The 24,371-nt window shown below is 41.0% G+C and overlaps 1 protein-coding gene across 1 annotated transcript in view; it reads right to left on the reverse strand.

Moving 5' to 3' along the window:
• Positions 1-24,371, reverse strand: part of nadka (NAD kinase a) — a 120,673-nt gene that overhangs the window by 70,741 nt on the left and 25,561 nt on the right. Inside the window, exon 3 of the mRNA XM_073819021.1 lies at positions 19,881-19,964. Within this exon, the coding sequence (XP_073675122.1) occupies positions 19,881-19,964 (84 nt within the window). The remainder of the gene's footprint in view (positions 1-19,880; positions 19,965-24,371) is intronic.

Below are 24,371 nucleotides of genomic sequence, written 5' to 3' on the forward strand. Positions count from 1 at the left end.
AGAGGATACAACAATATTACAGGAAAAAGTACTAAATTATTACTATTCTATATAGTAAAATGCATGTGAACAGTAGCCAACTTTTTGATCAGTTCATCATAATATTCAGGAAATAATAAATATTGATTGGATGTTTGAACTTATTTGCACATTTTTGTCTTTTATCCTTATTCCAAATGATCAGAAAAGAGGAAACCAACAATAAAATAGGAAAAGGTACTAAATTATTACTATATTACTATTCGATGTAGTAGTAAAATGCATGTGAACAGTAGCCAACTGTTTGATCATTTCATAAGTAATATTCAGGAAATGTGTTTGAACTTATTTGCATGTTTTTTTTCTTTTTATCCTCATTCCAAATGATCAAAAAAGAGAACACCAACAATAAAACTAAATTATTACAGTATTATATAGTAGTAAAACGATCAAATGGATGAGAATAGAGGAAACCAACAATAAAACAGAAGAAATTACTAAATTATTAGAATATTACTATACCCCTGTGTACACTATGATCACATTCACCCCTGCCACCCCCATTTCTTTTGGGCAAAGGGACGAAATGATTGCTGGTTTGTGCTTTGTGTACACTTTCTGGTCTTGCGCGGCGGCACCACTGTTGCAAAGACACGCGTCTATTACACGGCCGATCGTCACTTCCAAAAGGCAAATATTCCCCTTCATAGTCAGAATCGGCAAATAACATTTGCAACATTTGTATGTGCTTCATTTGTTTGTGCATCGTAAACACTGTCTTGCACAGCGGCACCACTGCTCTGCAAAGATGTACCGCGAGACGCGCGTCTATTAGAGGGCCGATCGTCATTTCCAAAAGGCAAATATTCCCCTTCAGAGTCAGAATCGGCAAATAACATTTGCAACACATCCTCACGGTACAAGTTTTTATCAGCCTTTTGGTGCTATTCTCCTCACAAATCTGACAATTTACTCAGACGCTATGAACTGTACTGCTTCCGCAACAATGAAGATCGCTCACTTTCTCTATGATTTCCTCCAACACTTTGAATAGGAACAATTTTGGTCTAGAATCGAAGTACTACATGTCTGCCATCTAGTGGTAGGGAATACAAATGAGAAATTACACCGTATTAGGAACTACAGTCTATTTCATTAGGTATGACGTCTTGTCGCAATTTTGCGACTTTGGCGCTTAGAGGGTTAAGTTCCAGTCTGTGCATTCCTCCAGTGTCAGGTCTACATATTGTGAACATGTGTCATCTCACCTCCCTGGTGTTATTAAAGACTGTATTTCTTATCTACATCTCCATCGTTCCTTCCGGCATCGTATTATGACAATAATTGGATTTAAAGAGGTCTTTTAAATTGGGAGTAATATTAATTTCCAAATACCTAAATTCAGATAGTGCTAGATAAGTACTTTGTGATTTTAATCCCGTCTGAATGTCTGTTTCTCCCTTTCGAGGGTAACTGCTTTAGGAGGCGACACTGCAGCGTGACTCGTGTCTGAAGAATACATGAAAAACTTTATGAAATGGCCGGCGACAGCTTACCAGGCGACCACTGTATAAAGAGGCGCCGGTGCAACACACCATTCACTTCGTCGTCTTCAGCTTCTCTTTGTCTAAGCGTGCATACTGGTAAGATTTATCTCTTCCTTTATTATGGCGAGCACTAGTAAGATGTTTAAGGTTTATTTCATTAACGTCATCGGATCCTGTAGCGAGTGCTCTACCCAGGAAGAGCAGGAAATGTTGGGTGAGGACGAAGAAGCTGAGGCTGAGTCTTCTCAACTTTTCTGCCCTGCGTACAAGGAGCTTTTGGAGGTTATGGTTCATGCCACGGCCGTGGAACAGTGCCAGAGAGGTGGTCACGCGGGGCTGTCTTGATAAACGCTATCTTTCGATCATAACCTCCCGGCTCCAGTGAGTCTTCCATTTCTTCCCAATCTCCATTTAGAGATCGAAAAGGTAAGGAAAAGGCCTTATTCCCCCAGCATCCATAGTTTCCCACTGGCTAACTATGCGAACATCGAGGGAATGCAAGACTATGGCTATGAGCGGATACCCCCTGTCGAAGAGACGTTAGCTAGCTATCTCTCTACGGGGGTAACATCCTCTCTTAAGACTCCTTCATTGCCATATGCGCCCCTTCAGGTTATATCTCACTTGAATGGCAAGGCTTAAGGAGAAGCTGGACTTTCTCCTGACGAAGTGGCGAAGCTGCATTGCACCACGGATCTTGCTCTTCGTGCCACCAAGCAGGCTGCTACCCACATGGGTAGGGCTATGGGGGCTTTGGTGGTTACGGAGAGACATCTGTGGGTGAACCTAACTGACGTCGGGAAGAAAGAAAAGGGCTTCTCCACGACACGCCGTTACGCCTTCCAAGCTTTTCGGTGCCTCCGTCGAGACGGTGGTCGAGAAGTTCAGGGAGGCGGTCCACGAAGGTCTAGGTTCGAACCCGAACAACATAGGGATCCTGGTCCATCTCGTTCTGAGGAACAGAGACGGGCCCAGAAGGCTAGTGTTGCAACCCTCCACCACCTGCGGGTGGTTCTAGGAGATGGAGCGGGCCGAGGGGAGGCAGACAGGACCTGAGGGAAGTGATCCAGACCAGACAACATTCCTGTATGGATCAGAGTAAAATCTAAATCTTTTACTCGCCTTTCTCAGGTCCATCTGTCCCGTCCCTCGCCAATTCCCCTGCTACTACCATCAGCACCTAACCGAGGTCAGGTGGGAGCTTCCTGCATGCTCCCCGGACCTATGATGTTTTCAGTTGGTTTCTATGTTTCATGGAAACCACCATTACTGTTGGTCTGGAATTAGGCTCCTTCGGGTTCTTTCTCAGGTTTGAGCCAAGTGCAGGTCACTTATGGGTGAGTACGATCCATTTCTTATCTTAAGAAACTGTTATTGCTGTCTTGGACCCGTGTGTTGTGTTTATTCCTTTTAGGGAAAGGAATGACGAGTCTGCGGCGAATACTCCCCCTCTGGTCTAGTGATTATGGTTACGGCAGTGTTCGTCCTCTCCACGCCATAGTTCTTGTGGAAACCTACCAGGTTGCCCCTCTTACAGCCTTCCTACAGCCTGTTAAACATAGGACTTATGTCCTCCTCAAGGTAAGCTTCCTAAGTTTTTTTCTTTTAGGATTGCCCTTGGCATGTTTAACGCTGTCCTTTGCAGGTCTACTCTGAGAATCCCTCCTTCCTGCCCTTCCTAAGTGTACTGTTAGACCCTCTGCGGAGTGGTCTCATGAAGGTGTCTATGTGGACGCTGCTTTATCATGGAGTGTTCCTCCCTACACAATGGGTATTCCTCCCTGTGGTTCAGGGTTAGGAGCCTGTCCGTTCCTGACTTCACTGGTTTAGTATAGGGCTCCCTTTTCAGGTATTTATGTGGACTGGGCTTAGCATGCTCCCCTTTGCATTAAGCGTCCCTCTAGAGCACCGCTCTAAGTTCTAGTTTCTTTCTTATATCCTGTACGGTATGGGTTACGCTTTTCACTTCATTCCCATCCTTGAGTTGGTCTTAAAACCCTGGTCTCTCTGGGCCCAACTCCACTCAGATATCATCTCCGATATCTCCTGACCATCCGTCATCCAGGGTGTGTCACCTTGTGGTGACCCCTATTAGAACGGTTTCTTCTAAGGACAGGCTGCCCTCTATCTGTGAGTCAGTTTACTGAGGGAACTAGACCCAGTAGTAGTGGTAGTTCCTTGTTCTAGTAGCCTAAGTTTCTCCTGATTCTTAGCCGTTTCTGCCGAAGGAATCGCTTGGTTCCAAGCCTGAGCTGTACCCTTGGTCTTCCTTCGTCCCAACCAGGTAAAAGTTCAGGCCTTTGGCCGTGGGGGATAACGTTACTGACAGCTGTCACTACGTCCTAACGGGCAATTCGTAACCGAATTGGTACTTAGTGCTCGCTATTTTTGGCATGCACTCCCCTCAGCATGGCAGCGTGGGTATAACCGTTCCCCAAAAGCACCCCCTAGAGGACGCAGTGAGTGTTTCCTCGAAAGGGAACGTCTCAGGTTAAGCATGTAACCATGGGTCCCTGAGATAGGGAACGAAACACTGCGTCTTCTAGTCTCTTCAACATGCTTTGGACGATAAGCTTCAGATGATAAAGCAAATGTTGTGTTGCACCGGCGCCTCTTTATACTGTGGTCACCCGGTAGTGACGCATCGGCTGCGATGGTCGCGCTACGCTGACGTTATAAGCTGTCGCCGGCCATTTCATGTAGATTTTCTATGTATTCTTCAGACACGAGTCAAAAGCCCCCTAGAGGACGCAGTGTCTCGTTCCCTATCTCAGGGAACCATGGTTACATATGTAACCTAAAAAAAAATTCTTACACAATCTCTGTAATAATTCCAGAGCAAATAACCTACATTTTTCGGCAAGCTCTGAGAAACTAAATCCCATCTGAATGCAAGTGCCTGTGATTGCAGACTATATTTTATTTACAATGTGTTTCTTTGTGTGTTCTGGCCAACGTAAACTACCACAGGCGCTCTTGCACTCCAGACAGATGGGCTGGTAGAAAGAGTTACCAACAACTCTTAAAGAATGTTAAAGAGGGTGCTTACTATGGAAGGACATGACTAGGACTTTATGATCCTATAATTGCTAGTGTGTGAGAGGTGCCCCAGGCTTCCACCAGATTCATGCCCTTTGAAACCTTTGGTTGACAACCTAACGGGGCCTGTTTGATATCATGTGGGAAAAGGATCTACCATCCCATTGCTATAGTCAATCATGTGCAGAGGAGATTAAAAAGGGCAACACCTAGTCCGAGAACACCTGGCTAAGTCCCAGCACACTCAGCAACTTTCATAATAGCAATAGAAAATATGCATTCAGGGTTGTCCCCTCAGAGAGCAGTGGTTCTTACCACCAACCCCTGGAAGTGACACCTATGCATAAAGGAGGTGTGTTAACTGGGATACCACATTAGCTGGGGTTTAGATATGCAGACATGTACAGTCGTGGTCAAAAGTTTTGAGAATGACACAAATATTAGTTTTCACAAAGTTTGCTGCTCAACTGCTTTTAGCTCTTTGTTTCAGTCGTTTCTGTGATGTACTGAAATATAATTACAAGCATTTAATACGTTTCAAAGGCTTTTATCGACAATTACATGACATTTATGCAAAGAGTCAGTATTTGCAGTGTTGGTTCTTCTTTTTCAGGACCTCTGCAATTCGACTGGGCGTGCTCTCAATCAACTTCTGGGCCAAATCCTGACTGATAGCAACCCATTCTTTCATAATCACTTCTTGGAGTTTGTCAGAATTAGTGGGTTTTTGTTTGTCCACCCGCCTTTTGAGGATTGATCACAAGTTCTCAATGGGATTAAGATCTGGGGAGTTTTCAGGCCATGGACCCAAAATTTCAAAGTTTTGGTCCCTGAGCCACGTAGTTATCACCTTTGCCTTATGGCACGGTGCTCCAACGTGCTGGAAAATGCATTGTTCTTCACCAAACTGTTGCTGTATTGTTGGAAGAAGTTGCTGTTGGAGGGTGTTTTGGTACCATTCTTTATTCATGGCTGTGCTTTTGGGCAAAATTGTGAGTGAGCCCACTCCCTTGGATGAGAAGCAACCCCACACATGAATGGTCTCAGGATGCTTTACTGTTGGCATGACACAGGACTGATGGTAGCGCTCACCTTTTCTTCTCCAGACAAGCCTTTTTCCAGATGCCCCAAACAATCGGAAAGAGGCTTCATCGGAGAATATGACTTTGCCCCAGTCCTCAGCAGTCCATTCGCCATACTTTTTGCAGAAGATCAATCTGTCCCTGATGTTTTTGGAGAGAAGTGGCTTCTTTGCTGCCCTTCTTGACACCAGGCCATCTTCCAAAAGGCTTGCCCTCACTGTGCGTGCAGATGCGCTCACACCTGCCTGCTGCCATTCCTGAGCAAGCTCTGCACTGGTGGCACTCCGATCCCGCAGCTGAATCCTCTTTAGGAGAAGATCCTGGTGCTTGCTGGACTTTCTTGGTCGCCCTGACGCCTTCTTAACAATGCAGTGGAAATTTTTTTCCGGGATTAAGTTCATTTTCATGGCAAAGAAGGACTATGCAATTCATCTGATCACTCTTCATAACATTCTGGAGTATATGCAAATTGCTATTATAAAAACTTAAGCAGCAACTTTTCAAATTTCCAATATTTATGTAATTCTCAAAACTTTTGGCCACGATTGTAGACCCAAAAAACACTCATGTATATGCATTTCTGGAGTTGGCAGGTAATTATAAATGATTTATACCAGGCTTTTTGATTTGCCTCCTTCACACCTGACCAGGAAAAGGTAGCCAGGATGTAGTCAGGCTCAAATGAAGAAAAGGGGTTTCAACAACTAATCACCAAAGGTTTTTATGACAGCAGATTCACTGTACTAAACATGCTGCCGCTTGTTGTTAAAGGATTAGTTCACCCAAACATTTAAATTATTTAATTATTTACTCATTCATGTTGTCCCAGATCTGTATTTCTTTTGTTGAACACAAAAGAAGATAGTTTGTAGAATGTGGGTAACCAAACAGTAGCTGGTCTCCATTGACTTTGATAGTAGGGGAAAAAAGCTACTGTGGAAGTCACTATGGAACCAGCAACTAAAACAAAACACAAAGAGAAAAATCACTCACTGTTTTTGACTGTAAAACTGTCATACAGTTGCTTTAAAGAGGAGGTCATATGGATTTATCCAAAAGCTATCCTTCAGTGTAGTCTGCAAAGTTGTTAATCAAAAATTGTATGATAAATAAAGATATTGTCTCTCAAAAGAAAGATTCTGTACTGAACCTTAATAAATCATATTTTCTAATCTTCTACCTGTTACTGATATACATCACTAGGTAACATTAGCATAATTCCCACCTGCCCACGAAATACAAACACTTCCGCTAGTTAGTGTGTTTACATCATGTCGAGAAGCTGCTGTGTTCCGCGATACCACAGCAATACAATTCAAACTATTTGTAGTGCACTCATCATTTTACAGAGAACTGCTTCTCTAATATTGGCGAGTTCAACGTGGGATTCGCTGAATGCTTGTCCATGAAAGGTAAGTCTGTACCAGCATTATTTGGAACAACAAGCATCTCCGAAACCACAATCTGTAAGAATGATTAATATGCTATGTGTACATTGTACTAATATGTGATTTACAGTGCCTTGCGAAATTATTCATACCCCTTAGTTTTTTTTTCACATTTTGTTATGTTGCTGCCTTATTTTAAACTACTTTAAATGACTTTTTTTCCCCACATCAATCTACACTCCCTACTCCATAATGGCAAAGCAAAAAATTGCTTTTTAACATTTGTGCAAATTTATTAAAAATAAAAAACTGAAAAGATCCCATTGCATAAGTATTCATACCTTTTTCTGGGACACTCTAAATTTAGCTCAGGGGCATTCATATTGCTTCTAGATGTTACTACACTTAGAGTGGAGTTAAACTGTGGCAAATTCATTTGAATGTGTATGATTTAGAAAGGCACACACCTCTCAGAAAAGGTCTAACAGCTGAAAATGCATATCAGAGCAAAAACCAAGTCCTGAGGTCAAGATAACTGCCTGTAGAGCTCAGTGACAGACTTGCGTTAAGGCAATGATCTAGGGAAGAGTTCAGAAAAAAATCTGCTGCATTGAAAGTTCACAGAAGCATTATCCATGATGGAAGACGATTGGAACAACTAGGACTCTAGAAAATGTCTGCCAGCCCCCATCCAAGCTGACAGAGCTTGAGAGGTAAAAAGGTGAGGCAAAGAATGTTAGATAATTGCCAAATGCAGATGTGCAAAGCTTGTCACATCATACCCAAAAAGACTTGAGGCTGTAAAAATTTGTAAAATTTGCAAATCTGTTTTTTGCTTTGTCATTATTATGGTGTATGGAGTGTAAATTTTACACATTTATTACAAATAAAACATTGAAATAAGTACATTGCATAAGTATTCATACCATTAACTCAGTACAGTTTTAATAGTTGAAGCACATTTACAGCCTCAAGTCATTTTGGGTATGATGTAACAAGCTTTGCACATCTGCATATGGCAATTATCTGCCATTCTTTGCCTCACCTTTTCACCTCTTAAGCTCTGTCAGCTTGGATGGGGGCTGGCAGATGAGGACTGGCCTTTCTAAATCATACTCATTCAAATGAATTTGCCACAGTTTAACTCCACTCGAAGTGTATCTAGAAGCAATCTTGGAAAAACCAATCACAACAGACTTGGCCAGCTGGCCATTCAGTGTAGAGTAGGCTTATGGAAGAGATGGGTTCACAGACTTTAGCTCAAAACTACTTTGAATCGTTTTGAAATCATTGCAATATGATTCTAATAATAAATGTATATTCTGAGAAAATTACAAAATTACAATGATCTCAATGATTTCTGATCTTAGATGCATTTAAACCTGTAGTAAGGGACTCCAACACAATATTAGGACACTTTGAAATACCATATGACCTTCTCTTTAATAAGAATCAATGGAGGATAATTTATAAAGTGACGTGTAGCGTTTTATTTTTATATTTGTTCAATCAACTTAACAATCATTGTCAAGTGAGTCACTTAAACATTCAACATTCATTCAACAATGTGTCAGTTAATCATTTTACTTAAAGGATTGTGAAGTGGCTTTTTTATTTAAACTTGCCACTTGAGGTTAACCCGACACACAATCCATAGTAAGCACGCACGGAGAGTTGATTTCGTTTATTCACACAATCCGGTTCTCTTTCTTGAATTAACAAATGATGAAAATAAAGGAAAAAAAACTAAAGCAACAGTTTGCATTTGTTTGCGGTCTGAAAACTGTACCGTCTTGCCATCTAACCCATTACACCCTTCGTGAATGGCATAATTAAAGCCACCACATCGGGCCACCTGCACGTCAAAGGGGTGTGTCTACTACCATGTGACAGGTAATCAGGTAAGTACATATAGGTAAGATGCTGCTACGGGTAATTAAAGTATGGAAGTATTAATTCCTGTTAACTATGTTCTGTTAAACTGCATTTATACAATGTGATTATGTAAAACTAAATTAATTGTGCTTAATCACAAATAAGTCACCAAAACCCAAATATGGCTCCTACTCGAACACAAATTCAGTCAGTAATTTAACACCAGTGTGTTGATGCTCAGAGCCTGCAACAATTCTGCTGTGGCTTTGTTTGAATTAGTTGAAATATAATAAAAACAGACAACATTGTGTCTAAAATGTAGCTCAATTACCTTTTTTAAATTAAGCTATTGTATAAAATTAATATCTAATGCAATTGTGCTTGCTGTATATTCGGGAAGAACAGCACTCTTTGATTGTGTCATATAGCTTAACTGTATATACAGTGCACAGCATAAATGAGTACACCCCCTCTGATTAAAAAGATGTATTTTCTGAAAGGGGTCATCGGATGCTCACAAAACTCACTTTTACATGTTGTTTGAACATAAATGCGTGTTGGCAGTGTGTGTAACACAACCACCCTATAATGATAAAAATCCATATAAATTATAACCTCTTATTCTCAAATCAAGCCATTCTCAGTTTCATGTCTGTGTGACGTCACACCGACCAAGACTGCTCCCACGATAGTTGATTGACACGGCCGTCTTACCTTAGACCCGCCCTGAGTGAGCTGTGAATAGTCCGACTGCCATTGTTTCGACGCCTGAAAAGGATGAAGACAAGACTGTCTCCAATTGAGCAATTGAGGTGTTTTGTTGCTGGATGTAAATCGGATGCAGAGGATTACTTTAGCTTTTGAAGGGAATGTGTCCGGCAATCTACATAAATGCGACTTCACCTACAGAAGAAGTGAGTATAAGAGATTTTTTACTCGAATTCACAAAACATATTAATGCAAAAAAGTAGCTCATAACTTTCCAATTTAGAAGAAAATCGGGTGTCTATCCTACATTTGCCCTAAGATTATTTCATATTGCAGCATAGTGCTAGCCCCTAAATCTGTGGAACGTTAGAAGTAGTGAAGAGGACACCTAAATCACTAAGACCAAACCACAAACTGTGCCTATACTCCCTGCTGAAGTAAACAATAGAACCATCACAATAATTTTACAAGTTTCCACTCCAAATAAAATTACAAACCATCAACTTTTAACCATTAAAATCATAAAAAAATGGTTTGCTGTAGTGCGTTCTATGTTGCATTAGGATTTAATGGTTTTAACAAGCCAACAATAGAAGGCGACAAATTACCAGTAGAGACCAACACCATTACAGTTGCCATTAAAACAGTACAATTTTCATTATAACCAATAAAACCATTAAAAATTCTGTTATGTTTTCAATTTTTTTTTTTTAGCTGGGCTAAAATGGCTGTTGCCGGCAATCTGCCTTGGAACTAGGAGTGTAACAGTACATGTATTCATACCGAACAGTTCACAAGGAAATTCCAAATGGAAGTGACCCTTGGAGTGGCCCTTCGAGTTTAGACTTTGGAGTGAGCAGGGCAAACGTCAATGGCACGCACATGACCTGCTAGACAAAGGTCTACTTTATTACTAGTTATTAGATATATCTCCTGAGTTGTAAGTCCCCTGCATTTTCATTATTAAATACTATTCAAGTGAAGTTTGAGACTCCTGCGTTCTCCCTTGCAACAACGTATTGTGGCATATATAAACGCGAGGATAGTGTTGGAATAACTCTTACAGAGTTGCTGTGCACACATACAGTGAGGAAAAAAAATATTTGATCCTTTGCTGATTTTCTACGTTTTCCCACCGACAAAGAAATGATCAGTCTATAAATTTTAATGGTAGGTTTATTTTACAGTGAGGGACAGAATAACACCAAAAAAAATCCAGAAAAATACAGTTCAAAAAAATTTGAATTGATTTGGATTTTAATGAGTGCGCAAAACCCTTGTTGGCAATCACAGAGGTCAGAAGATTCTTGTAGCTGGCCACCAGGTTTGCACACATCTCAGGGATTTTGTCCCACTCCTCTTTGCAGATCCTCTCCAAGTCATTAAGGTTTTGAGGCTGACGTTTGGCAACTCGAACCTTCAGCTCCCTCCACAGGTGTTCTATGGGATTAAGGTCTGGCTAGGCCACTCCAAGACCTTAATGTGTTTCTTCTTGAGCCACTCTTTTGTTGCCTTGGCTATGTGTTTTGGCTCATACCCATCCACAACCCATTTTCAATGCCCTGGCTGGCTTCAATGCCCTGGCCCTGACGGTACATGGCCCCATCCATCATCCCTTTGATGTGGTGTAGTTGTCCTGTCCTCTTAGCAGAAAAACACTTTTTTAAATGTGTTTTTTCTGGATTTTTGTGTTGTTATTCTGTCTCTTACTGTTCAAATAAACCTACCATTAAAATTATAGACTGATCATTTATTTGTCAGTGGGTAAACGTATAAAATAAGCAGGGGATCAAATAATTTTTTTTCTCACTGTATGTTTTCCCATGCATCTTTTTTTGTTGTTGTTTTGGAGGTTATCCCAACTCCAAATTTTCCATTGATTATTAAGAAGTTGAGCAAAAGTATCAGCTGTTCTTGCTTCATCTTACTCTGTCAGATAAATTGTCAATCCTTTCATAGCTTTTGCCGGCCCTGAGACACCTTCTTGGTGTTTCTCCTGCTCTTTTTCTAGCAAAAACTCACTCATCACTAAATGCTTAAAATGAAGACTTAAATGAAAAGGGGTCTTTTCACAAGTTCATTGTTTTTGAATTTCTGTGTTACTTTTTGCTATATTTTCACACTTAAAACAGTAATTTAGTATTCCATTTACACCATTGTCCTCTTTTATGCTAAGAAATAAATCTCCTGATACTTCTCTCTAAAGTGGTTTCACTGTTGTCAGCATTAAGTCTGAGTAAGGGTGAGTGGGCTATATTATAATAATAATCAAGAAGTTACTTATCTTTAGCAGTTTTGGTTCAACATACTTACCCGTTGATCAAAACTTGCCTTAAAGTTACACCAGAAATTTTAATTTTGTTTTATTTAGTTGTTTAGTTGTTTTCTTTTGATAAGAAAGATGTTTTTTCCTGAATAATTTTTACATTCTTCTTTAGTAACTGATCAAGCAGACTTGCTGGAATATTATATCTCTAAAGAACCCTAACATGTCTTCTAAAGTAAACAGTAATTGCTGGATTTGTTACGTTTTAGAAGGGGTGTCATTCCGCATGAAAAAAATAGAAAATAAATAAGAGAGGGATATTTTTGTTTTGTTTCTACAGTACAGCGCGCGCGATCAACTTATGTTTGTAAGGGTAGTAATGTAAAGGGTAGTCATTTGTATTGTATTACAGTTTCACAATATTCTCAGTAAACTTTATGGAAATGAATCATCTGTGTCCTGGAGTTTCTTGGGAGTGTTTAAGCTGAATGGAGCATAGTCCATGACAGTGAAAAGACGTTGAGGCAGCTAACAAGGGTCACAAGGATCGCCATCTTACGGAAGCAAATCAATACCTAGGGAAGCAGCTAACGCTACAACACCCTGTCGGCTACGTTATAGTATCTTTCTCGTTATTGTCACCACAGTGAGTTGCAATGGCACAACGAAGCAATAGTAAAACAGGCAATGAAGATATCCAGTCTGAGACTGTGCGTTCAAAAAACTATCGTTCATCTGGTACATCTTCCAGCTCAAAGATTAGTATGGCTGTCGTCATGGCGAAGGCGAAAGCTGAAGCAGTGCAAGCTAGAGCCGCACACACGCAGAACGAACTTAAAAGTAGAGCAAGCTCGTGATGCATTAACTGAGCACTGAGCAGTCAAAATCAAGCTGCTGCTTCCGCAGACATTATGCCACATCAAGTTCATCAAGTTTCTTAGACCAGTGGAGCATTGTTACAACAGAGCTACAACCAAGCGCTTAACTCTTGCCCAGTTCTTCAGCGTGGTGGGAGTCGTTCCCATCAGAATGTCAAAGCGGATCCCTCTTCTCCTGCGCGCACGCACACTCACAAAACACCTTATGGAGCTAGCTATAATCATTCTACGTCCACTGGAGATCTCATCAAAAATCTATCTCACAGCAGCCTTGTGACTTCAGGGCTAACCACATATGATGACCAGCCAAAGAGCAGGCTTTGTTCAACAAGCTAGACAACTTTCCTATGGTTACAATGAAGGATCCACGAAGACTCAGGGATCTAGCAGACCTGTTGTCAGAGCATTAAGTAGCTAAGGAAGACAGCTACCAGAGGTATTAGGCCTATTATTGAGAAACTTCCATACAACTTACAAGTGGCTTTACCTTGGCACAAGAGGAACATTTCGTTAGTTTTCCACCTTTCTCCGTGTTGGTAGACTTCATCGCCACGGAAGCAAGGGCTCGCACTGACCCAAGTTTTAACTTCTTTACGCAAACTCCAGCTGAGAGACAGAGTAAGTGGGAGAATCCTACTAAGACATCAGTATACTTTCACAAGATGCAGGTCTCAGGAACTGCTAAGGCCGAGTGTGGAGAAAGTATGGAATGTATCGATCCTTACAAACACTGCCCTCTGCATAGGAAGCCTCACCCTCTGAGGAAATGCAGAGGCTTTCGTGAGAAGAGAATAAATGATCGCAAACAGCTTTTGAAAGAGCATTACATCTGCTTTCGTTGTTGCTCCTTCACAGACCATCTCGCAAAGAATTGCACCGCTGAGATAAAATGTACAGAGTGTGGGAGTGCAACTCATGTGACAGCACTTCACCCCTCCTCACCCACCGGGCAATCTAAGTCGTCTCCTTCCACTTCAGAGGATGGCGGAGAGGAAGACAAAGCAGAAATCTGGTAGGTTAAGTCGACGTGCACTCAAGTATGTGGTGAAGGATTGAGTGCCAGGACATGTGCTAAGATCTGCCTTGTCAGTGTGTTCCCCAACGGCTACAGGAAGGAGTCCAAGAGAATGTACGCTATACTAGACGAACAGAGCAATCGCTCCCTGGCGTGGTCAGAGTTCTTTGAGATTTTTAAGATCTCTGGAAGTTCCTACTCATATACTCTCAAGACCTTTGCGGGGTGTTCAGAGACGGAGGGGTGGAGAGCCAACGGTTACTGTGCCTACTATCCTGGAGTGCAACCAGATCCCTAACATTCGCACTGAGATCCCTATGCCGGAAGCAGCCTTCCATCATGTCCACCTAAAGCACATCGCTGACAAGATTCCGCCTTTAGATCCGAGTGCCAAAATTCTCCTTTCACTGGGCAAAGACATCTTACAAGTACACAAGGTCCGAGAACAGATATGCACCATTTGCACAAAGGCTCGATCTAGAATGGGTCGTCATAGGTGATGTGTGCCTTGGAGGTGCTCACAGAACACAAGAGGTGAGAAGCTACAAAACAGCCATTTTAAAGAACGGTCTTACAAGTTATCTTCAACCATGCAACAACCAGATCAGAGTGAAAGAGGTGTTTGGTCAAGCGGCTAGACCTCAGCATCATCCAGCACCAACCTCCATTCGTGGTTCCATGACGTCCAGTGGAGACTGCTTAGGGCATACTATCTTCGCTCATTCTCCTGACGACCATCGACTCGCTCCAGCCATGGAGGATCTAGAGTTTCTGAAAATAATGGAAGCTGAGTGTTATCAAGACAGTTCCAAAAGTTGGGTTGCACCTTTAACCTGTCGGTCGCCGAGACAGCGGTTGCCTAACAACAGGAATCAGGTTTTCAACCATTTTGTTTCGCTCCAACGCTCATTGGAAAAACAACCAAAGATGACGAGCACAAGGCTGGAGAACATTATGTCAGGCTGATTGGGTTAGAATGGCAGACTTGACATGTTAAAAGGAGGGTGATGCTTGAAATCATTGTTCTTCCATTGTTAACCATGGTGACCTGCAAAGAAACGCGATACAGCCATCATTGCGTTGCATAAAAATGGCTTCACAGGCAAGGATATTGTGGCTACTAAGATTGCACCTAAATCAACAAATTATAGGATCATCAAGAACTTCAAGGAAAGAGGTTCAATTCTTGTTAAGAAGGCTTCAGGGCGTCCAAGAAAGTCTAGCAAGGGCCAGGATCGTCTCCTAAAGAGGATTCAGCTGCGGGATCGGAGTGCCACCAGTGCAGAGCTTGCTCAGGAATGGCAGCAGGCAGGTGTGAGCGCATCTGCACGCACAGTGATGCCAAGACTTTTGGAAGATGGCCTGGTGTCAAGAAGGGCAGCAAAGAAGCCACTTCAGGGACAGATTGATCTTCTGCAAAAAGTATGGCGAATGGACTGCTGAAGACTGGGGCAAAGTCATATTCTCCGATGAAGCCTCCTTCCGATTGTTTGGGGCATCTAGAAAAACGCTTGTCTGGAGAAGAAAAGGTGAGCGCTACCATCAGTACTGTGTCATGCCAACAGTAAAGCATCCTGAGACCATTCATGTGTGGGGTTGCTTCTCATCCAAGGGAGTGGGCTCACTCACAATTTTGCCCAAAAACTATGAATGCCATGAATAAAGAATGGTACCAAAACATCCTCCAACAGCAACTTCTTCCAACAACAGTTTGGTGAAGAACAATGCATTTTCCAGCATGATGGAGCACCGTGCCATAAGGCAAAAGTGATAACTAAGTGGCTTGGGGACCAAAACGTTGAAATTTTGGATCCATGGCCTGGAAACTCCCCAGATCTTAATCCCATTGAGAACTTGGTCAATCCTCAAGAGGCGGGAGGACAAACAAAAACCCACTAATTCTGACAAACTCCAAGAATTGATTATGAAAGAATGGGTTGCTATCAGTCAGGATTTGGCCCAGAAGTTGATTGAAAGCATGCCCAGTCGAATTGCAGAGGTCCTGAAAAAGAAGGGCCAACACTGCAAATACTGACTCTTTGCATAAATGTCATGTTATTGTCGATAAAAGCCTTTGAAATGTATGAAGTGCTTCTAATTATATTTCAGTACATCACAGAAACAACTGAAACAAAAATCTAAAAGCAATTTAGCAGCAAACAAAGTCATTCTCAAAACTTTTGGCCACGACTGTACATTTATACTAACAAAAATCTTTTCCTCAGTGTAATTTTTTATTTTATAATAAAATAAATTAATAAACATTACAGGATCTTCTCACAATAAAATAACTTTAACAAAATAAAGTGCTCTGAGCCTCGAAAATGTTAGAAATAAAATATAACTAACAAAGTATGCTTACTAACAAAAATCTTCACAACAATAACTTTAATATAAAAAACTGCACTGTCTTCAAACAGGTAGAAATAACCATGCTAGTACTAAATGCTATTACTTGAGCATTAATGGCAAATTTTTCTTGATAGAGAGAAGCATTTCTGCCTTTTCACCAGTTAATCCAACAGTACCACACTCCGGAACATTCATTCATATATTTGCGCTACGCCACTGCATACAGCGTCTTTACAAGCAGATGAAATTTACTAGAGAAGTGTGAAGTGTGGCATAAATGCATCTGTAAATAAATACAATGTAAATTCACGTCTCGCACGCTTTAATGATCTTCAAATGGAACATATATGTATGAACATATATGTTCCATTTGAAGCTGTGTGTGAAGACGCTGTATGCGGTGGCATAGCGCAAATTTGTGAATGAATGTTCCGAATTGTAGTAAATGTCCACAGATTTTCCCTGCTCAGGAAGTAGGGAGCAATGAACACTGTGCAGGGACCATGTCAATCGGAACACAGTTCATTCACGGAGCTTACTTCCAAAGAGCTGGTTATCTGAATCAGGTGTGTTAACTAAGAGAGACGTGCAAAATATGCAGAGCGGGGGGCGCGATCTACCACATGTCCAGCCAAGCTAAACAAGTGCTCACTTTCAACACATTGGCGAGCTTTGTAGAATTTTTGTGGTTGTTCCCCCACGTTGTATTTTGGCCTTACAAATGTTACAAACTTTGATCTTTGTGTCATCTTCACTCACACGTTTACACGCTACTACAAATGAGTGCGCGTGGCTGTGACGTCATTGCATGCGCCGCTGGCAATAAAAGGATCGGCTCGGAATCGGCAAGAGGAGAACTTGACCGGCCGGTGACCGATCCGGGGCCGATCATGCAAAAAATCAGCCGATTCCGATCACTAGCCGGTCAATCGGTGCATCTCTAATTTTAAGTTAAATAATTTTTTCATTAGCTCCTTTTGGGGGTGAAAGTTACAGGGTTAATAATAGCCTGCTAGGTGTTCTTAAAAGGTTTAGGAAGGAACAGGTGGCGATCACTGCCGACATTGAGCACATGGTAGACTGATACTCAGAGAACTAAGCAAGCAGAGGATTGGGACACACCTCTCCCCAAAGACATGAAGACTGAATGGACTAGGTGGAAACGCTCCGAGACTTGGAGGGACTCCAGATACCACGCCCTTATACGTCATTCTCCACTGCAGGTGCTCTAAGAAGAGAACTCTGTATTTTTGCAGATGCATCAGTCAAGGCAATAGTATCCGTAGCCTACATCAAGGTGACAAGTCACCAGAAACAGACCTGAGATTGGCTTTGTCTTCAGGAAGGCGAAGTTGGTGCCTCAGCCTGACCTAACTATCCCAAGACTTGAGCTTTGTGCGGCTGTACTCGCCATCGAGATCACTGAGATGGTAGTTTCAGAGATGAATACAACGTTCGACAACACCTACTACACAGTTAGCAAGGTTGTATTGGGATACATCCAAAACCAGTCAGGGAGATTCTATGTCTACGTACACAACAGGATCCAAACAATCTGTTAAACACCTTGTTCTGGCCCGTGGAAGTATGTCCCAATGCACCTCAATCCAGCTGACATTGGGTCAAGAACTGTGACTTCAGATTTGCTTAGCAGCACAATATGGCTCAAAGGGCCAGCCTTCCTTCATGATGTATCTTTGCATTCACCTGAGCTTCAAGAAGCTTACGACCTTATCAACCCCGATGGCAACTCTGAAGTGCGTCCCCAGGTTTGGCAAGTTTCACTCATCTTACCAGAGATGTGATCCATCCACAACGCTTCGAACGCTTCTCCAAGATCAGCACTCTCCTTACAGCCGTAACTCACCTCATCCATGTAGCTTGTTCCTTCGCCCACTCTACCCAGGATAAATATCAAGGGTGGCATGTCTGTCGACCTACAGAGGAAGAGTTGTCGAAAGCCAAAGTATGTATTGTAAAGAGTGCTATTCTGAGGAACTTAAGTGTATCAACTCAGGGTCCAACATTCCACCACAGCAGCCTTTGGAAACTGCACCCCATCTTGGACCAAAATCAACTTCTTAGAGTAGGAGGTCAAATTGAGCAGTCAGATATGAGTATGAACAAGGTTCATCGCATCATCATTCCTGGTCGTACCCTGCTTGTGTCTCACAATCACGAAGCAGTGAAACATCAAGGAAGACATCTGACCGCATTGAGAAGGTTCTTTGCAATCAGGGGCCCTACAAAGCAAATCCGTTCTGACTGCGGAACTAATTTCATCGGCGCCTCTCGTGAACTGGAGATGGACCAGTCGAATCCAGGTTTCAAAAGATTGGAGAAATACTTGGACACTCAGAGCTGCACCTGGGTATTCAATCCACCCCACGTGTCTCAAATGGGCAGTGCGTGGGAACGAATGATTGGCATTGCCTGTCGTATTTTGGATTGCATTTTGCTCGAGCAGAAAAGGTCGCATCTCTCACATGAAGTCCTGACCACCCTTATGGCCGAAGTAACCGCTTTTCCCGGTGTCATGGGATCCAGAATCGCTTCTCATCCTCACTCCAGCGATGCTTCTAACCCTCAAGACACATTCTGCACCCCGTCCTCCGTCAGGAAGCTTTGAGAAAGCGCATCTCATCAGAGTAGAATGGAAGCAAGTTTAGGGCCTAGCCGACATGTTTTGGAACAAATAGAAACATGAATACCTCAAAACATTACGGCTTTGTCACAAGTGGCAAGGAAAGAGACCGAACCTCCAAGAAGCCTGCATGCTGAAAAGAATCGCTTCTCATCCTCACTCCAGCGATGCTTCTAACCCTCAAGACAGGTTCTGCACCCCGTCCTCCGTCAGGGAGCTTTGAGGAAGCGCATCTCATCAGAGAAGAATGGAAACAAGTTTAGGGCCTAGCCGACATGTTTTGGAACAAATGGAAACATGAATACCTCAAAAAATTACAGCTTTGTCACAAGTGGCAAGGAAAGAGACCGAACCTCCAAGAAGGAGACATGGTTCTCCTGAAAGACAATCAAGCTAAGAGAAATCAATGGCCTATAGGCCTCATCACAAAAACCTTTCCAGGAGAAGATTAATTGGTTCAGAAAGTTCAAGTGAAAATTGTCAAGGATGAAACCAGATAGACCTTTTTTCGGCCTGTTACAGAAGTGGTTCTACTTCTTTCTCCAAAAACTGATTCCATTAAGTAATGTGGGCTCTTTAAAGACCCCAAGTGGGGAGTGTCATGCTGCATAAAAATAAATAAATAAGAAAGGGGTATTTTTGTTTTGTTTCTACAGTACAACACAATCCAATGTTTGTAAGGGCAGTAATGCAATACCGCCACGTCATGAATCAGGAAGCAGTCACAGCAGTCTGTGAGCATTTCTGTGTTACGTGAACCCTAACATGTTTAAAGAGTAAAGAGTAATTGCTGAATTTGTTTCAGAGGGGGTTTACTCATTTATGCTGAGCAATGTAAACGATATAAATATAAAAGGCATAAAGGAGCAGTTTGCCCCAAAATATTGAATCACACTCAATAATGTCAGATAGCACATTGGTAAAACAACAATTAGAATATTATATTAGTTAAAGACAGATAGAGAAAGATTTTTTTTTTTTTAATCTATTTTACTTATAAATAATTAATAAGAGAAAACTAGAAGATTGAAAATAAAAGACTATAAACTTCAACTTGTTCAACTGTATTGTAAAATGGAATAAATAAATATTTAATAAAGGACTCACATGACAGCTTTAGGATTTTTCAGCATGCAGGCTTTGGGCCCAAATGTGGTGACAGGGCTTGGTCCATGAAGGGACTGTGTCCTCCTTTAAAAGAACAGAAAAATGACAATATATTTTTTTATAACTTTATAATAAGATTTTAAAATGTATAAGATGTTCAATTGATAGTTTTCACGTGGCGTCACACCCTTATAAGAACGCCCACTTGGAGGGCAAAAAGAAGCTTTACTGACCACCAGTTATTTTTTCACAATTTGCATTTAGCAGTAATGTGGAAAAAACACTGATATTAGAACATGAAATTTAGTATACACTTTATTGATGATGAATACTTTGTATATGCAAGCAGATAAACCCAATTATAAAAATTATAAAATAATAAATGTGCAAAGATTCACATTAAATGGTTTCCCATAGAAAACCATTACAAAGAAAACACTGAACCATTTAACACATTGTGTTCATATTCTGTGCTCATCTGCTTGCCTATATATGGTGATTTGAACCATGCCAATGCAATTTCACTAATGCCAAAATAATTTTGTAGTCTACTCAAAAGAATGTTGTGGTTGGTAGTGTCAAATGCAGTGCTAAGATCCAGTAGCAGTAATAGAGAGATACACCCATGATCGGATGATAAAAGCAGGTCAACTTAGTCTTAGTACTATGATACAGTCTGAATCCTGACTGGAAATCCTCACAGATATATCCTAATGACACTGACAAAATAATAATATACAGAAGAGGATATATGACTTCTGGAAGCACCTCTTTTAGTAGCTTAGATGGAATAGGGTCTAACATACATGTTGTTGGTTTTGATGATTTGACAAGTTTATACAATTCTTCCTTTTCTATCTGATGCAATACTGTAGCTGACGGCTCCATGGTTAGAATTTTATCTAACAGTTTCGATCTTGGAAGTAAAGAAGTTCATAAAGTCATTACTGCTGTGCAGTTAAGAAATGTCTGCGTCTGTTAATGCTTTATTTATTAATTAATTTAGCCACTGTTATGCCTGAGGCTGTATTGGTGCTGCTGCATTTGTGTTTATTTCTCTTTTCAGTGTTGTCGCTGTCTTTTGTGTTGGTTTTACTCCCCTGTCCCATATATCACAGTTCTCACCCACTGAGAAGTTTTCTTTAAAAATATCATGTTTGAACACCACTCTTTCTTTATTTATTTTCTCAGCATCCCTACCAGAGTATGTGAGTGGAGTGGAGCAGCAACAATTTCCCCTCCACCCTCTGTGAATTTAATAGTCACTCAGCTTCAGGGCCGTGCAGAGACCTTTAAAGGGGCAGGTGCTCAAAGTATAAAAAGGGCATCTGAAACAAGGCATTAAAGAGCCCCTAGGGTCCATCACCTCATTGTAGGCATCCAGTTACTTATGTAACAAGTAACAATGTCATTAATAAGACTAATTATGCATTATTTGAAGTTTAAATTGCATTTCAGGACTCAAACAACAGAATCAGTAGTATTTTTTTCACTTTGTATTGTATTGTATTGTATTGTATTGTACAATTTGTATTGTATTGTAAGATTGTAGACAACAGGCTTTACTGCAGAGTATAGAAATAAGACAAACATATTAAGGAAGGAATTTTATTTCACTATTTAAAATATTTTAAATATCAATTTAAGGCAAATTGTGATCCTTTTTAAGAGCCGCAGAAGTAAAATGAACAGTATGAGTAGGATTTGACAATGTACGGTAGAATATTAAGGCATAAAATGGCATGATTTATAATTCAGATACAGCTTCACACAAAACAAAACAAAATATCTTATACAATGGAATTTCAGCCTTTATACCATTAAAAGGGATAAATCGAGTTTATCATTTATTATATTTATTTAAAACATAAATATTACTGTCTTATTTGTTTAGATTCTTAGAAGGCACATTAACTTCTTTCACATTTACAACTCTGTGTTTGCTGCATAACAACGTAGGTCGATAATTGCAATAATTTGACCATAAAGAGCTGAAAAAATGTGGAAAGGAAAAAGTCATTCTCTGTCACAAGGGGGCGCTTTAAGAGCGCTGAAATATTAAGGTTTCCCTAGTAACGGCTGTATACAAATCAGCATTAACGCTGTTTATCAGGCAATAGAGTCTGGGAACGTGACGTCAGCAACGCAATGCATGTTGGGAATTTAGGTAACGGAGCTGCGGTGAACACTGTGTTTGATTGTGATCGTGAAGTTTTAGTCTACTTTATTCTGCATAAATAATAATTTTTGGTGAAATATTGTTGTGTTGTTAATTGCCACAATCTCACCGATTACCAGCATGTACGCCGACTGTCAAATGTTTGATTTTCCAGCTTTCCAGCTTGGACAATCACCGTGGATCCCAAGTGTCCGAGTTAACAAACGGCGTTGCATGGCGTGGGTACAAGCAGTTAGACGGAAAAGCATTAGTTGACTAATATGTGCCCCAGCGTTGTTATGAAACCATGAATTAAGAAATTAATGCTGTCAAATCAGTTGCTCTCAAGGAATGTCATCCAACATAAACTTTTCTGTGTAAATATGTTCATGTATTGCGTGTATTTATATGTACGTACTAACGTTAGATCAACGTACTCCCAGTTCCGAGCTCTGATATACGGTGCGTTGTTTATGCAAGTGGTACATGGTGGAAAAATAGACTTTAGGACAATATAACGTTGCATTCAAATTAGTAATAATAAATGCGCTCAGACAGTTTTGCACGACTTGCCTGGAACGCGTGACTGGTGGTTTGAAGTCGTGATTTACGGGCTTTAAAATCTGCCTGGAACGCAGCATTAAACATGCATTATCTGTTTTGCAAATTGCATACCACGTTGCAGCAATAAATTGAAAAAAACACGAACATTTCTATATCCCTTTATTTGTGGATAACACACTGAGGTAAATGTGCACAGTTCACAGTAACATAAGAATCAACTAAATTGAAAAGTTCAGTTCCACTACTACTATAGTGCAAACACAACAGGTGTAAGATGTAACAGTGCTGTAAACTTTAAGTCTCAAGAACACAGGTAACAATGAAGTAGGTAAAACGGCAAATAACACTACAAAGTAGGAAAACACCACCTGGGAATGTTACGTGCGGTAAGCCGGTAACTCATTTAGATCGTCCACCACTCTATATGCTCGTAAGGATCGAGCCGTTGATTATTTTTAGTTTTTCTAAATACCTCAGCTTTGACACTTCATTAAGCTTTTCTCGGTATGGAAGATTTAGCTTTTCCTTGGATCTGTGCATTGTTTTTTCTTTCTTTTTAATAGTATAATACTGCATGTTGTAATACTGACGGCTGACGACGTTACATAAAACATGGCGGCAACTACCCATAATTCTACGCGCAGTGACGTAGTTGGCCAAGCTCTATTAACGAAAATGACAACGACACGTTTCTGAGGACAGTCGGTTCCCTTCAGATACATTCATATAAATACATCAGTGCCGCGTTTTGACTTTGAAACCTACAGCATGCATATTTATTCAATGACATCATTGCCTTTTGAAGTTTAATCCAGCCCTATCGTGATTCTCGTGTTTCCGTCCCCAAATGTACGACCTCCTAAATTATAATTAAGTATTTTCTTATACTATTTAACATATTTCAAACTTTTTATGGCCTTAAATTTGATACAACTAAATTGAGGAGTATTTAGGACCTGCAGGTGCCCTCTGACAGAAGGGCACTTTGGGCGTCTGAGCAAAAGGGGCGGATGCTCGAGCACCCTCAGTCACTGAGGAGCGGAATGAACTAATCTTTTCACCGCTCACTTCTCACTCAATAAGTGTTGTGTCTGTTAGGTTTGTTTTGATGCATTATTGAGAAAGCGATTGCATGTGAATAAGTGTTGTGTCTGTTTAAATCATGCTTTCACCTGAAAATATTCAGTATCTAGAAGGAACAAACTAATTCCTTGTGAACTATAACTTACCGCTCATGTCCATTTCCGTCATCATAGCCTTCACATTCTTTCTGATTTGAGTGATCTATCTCTATCAAGCTAGCTGAATATGTTTAACATGTAAATTCTTGCTTACTGTAATGTGCAGTTATATTACGGGCCGTTGGCATGAATGTGCGAGAGACCTCCTTGCACATTCGACTTATGAAAGTCTCATTAACGGTGCACCTGTGAATTTGGCAAGTAGCTATGTATCTAGGTAAACAAGTGGGCCAGGAACAGGTATGTCCTGTTAATGCTAAAGTTGAAGGGATCATGGAAACTAAGCAGGAATTGCAGTGCTTTCTTGGTATGATTCGGTACTTTGCAGCTTTTTGATCCGGAAGGCATGGGCGAAAAAAAATATGGGTGAAGTCTTTGTGGGCCAACAAAAAAGTTTTTTCGATAACAATTATCCTCCTGCAGTTCTTCAGAAAAGGAAGGAATACTCGGAGGTGGAAAAAATCGCTGAAAGACAAGAACATCCGAACTCCATACCCGGCAAGACAAAGCGTGTTTTATGAAGATGGG

The sequence above is a fragment of the Garra rufa genome, chromosome 15 (genome assembly GCF_049309525.1).
Source record: "Garra rufa chromosome 15, GarRuf1.0, whole genome shotgun sequence".
In the NCBI taxonomy this organism is placed as follows: domain Eukaryota; kingdom Metazoa; phylum Chordata; class Actinopteri; order Cypriniformes; family Cyprinidae; genus Garra; species Garra rufa.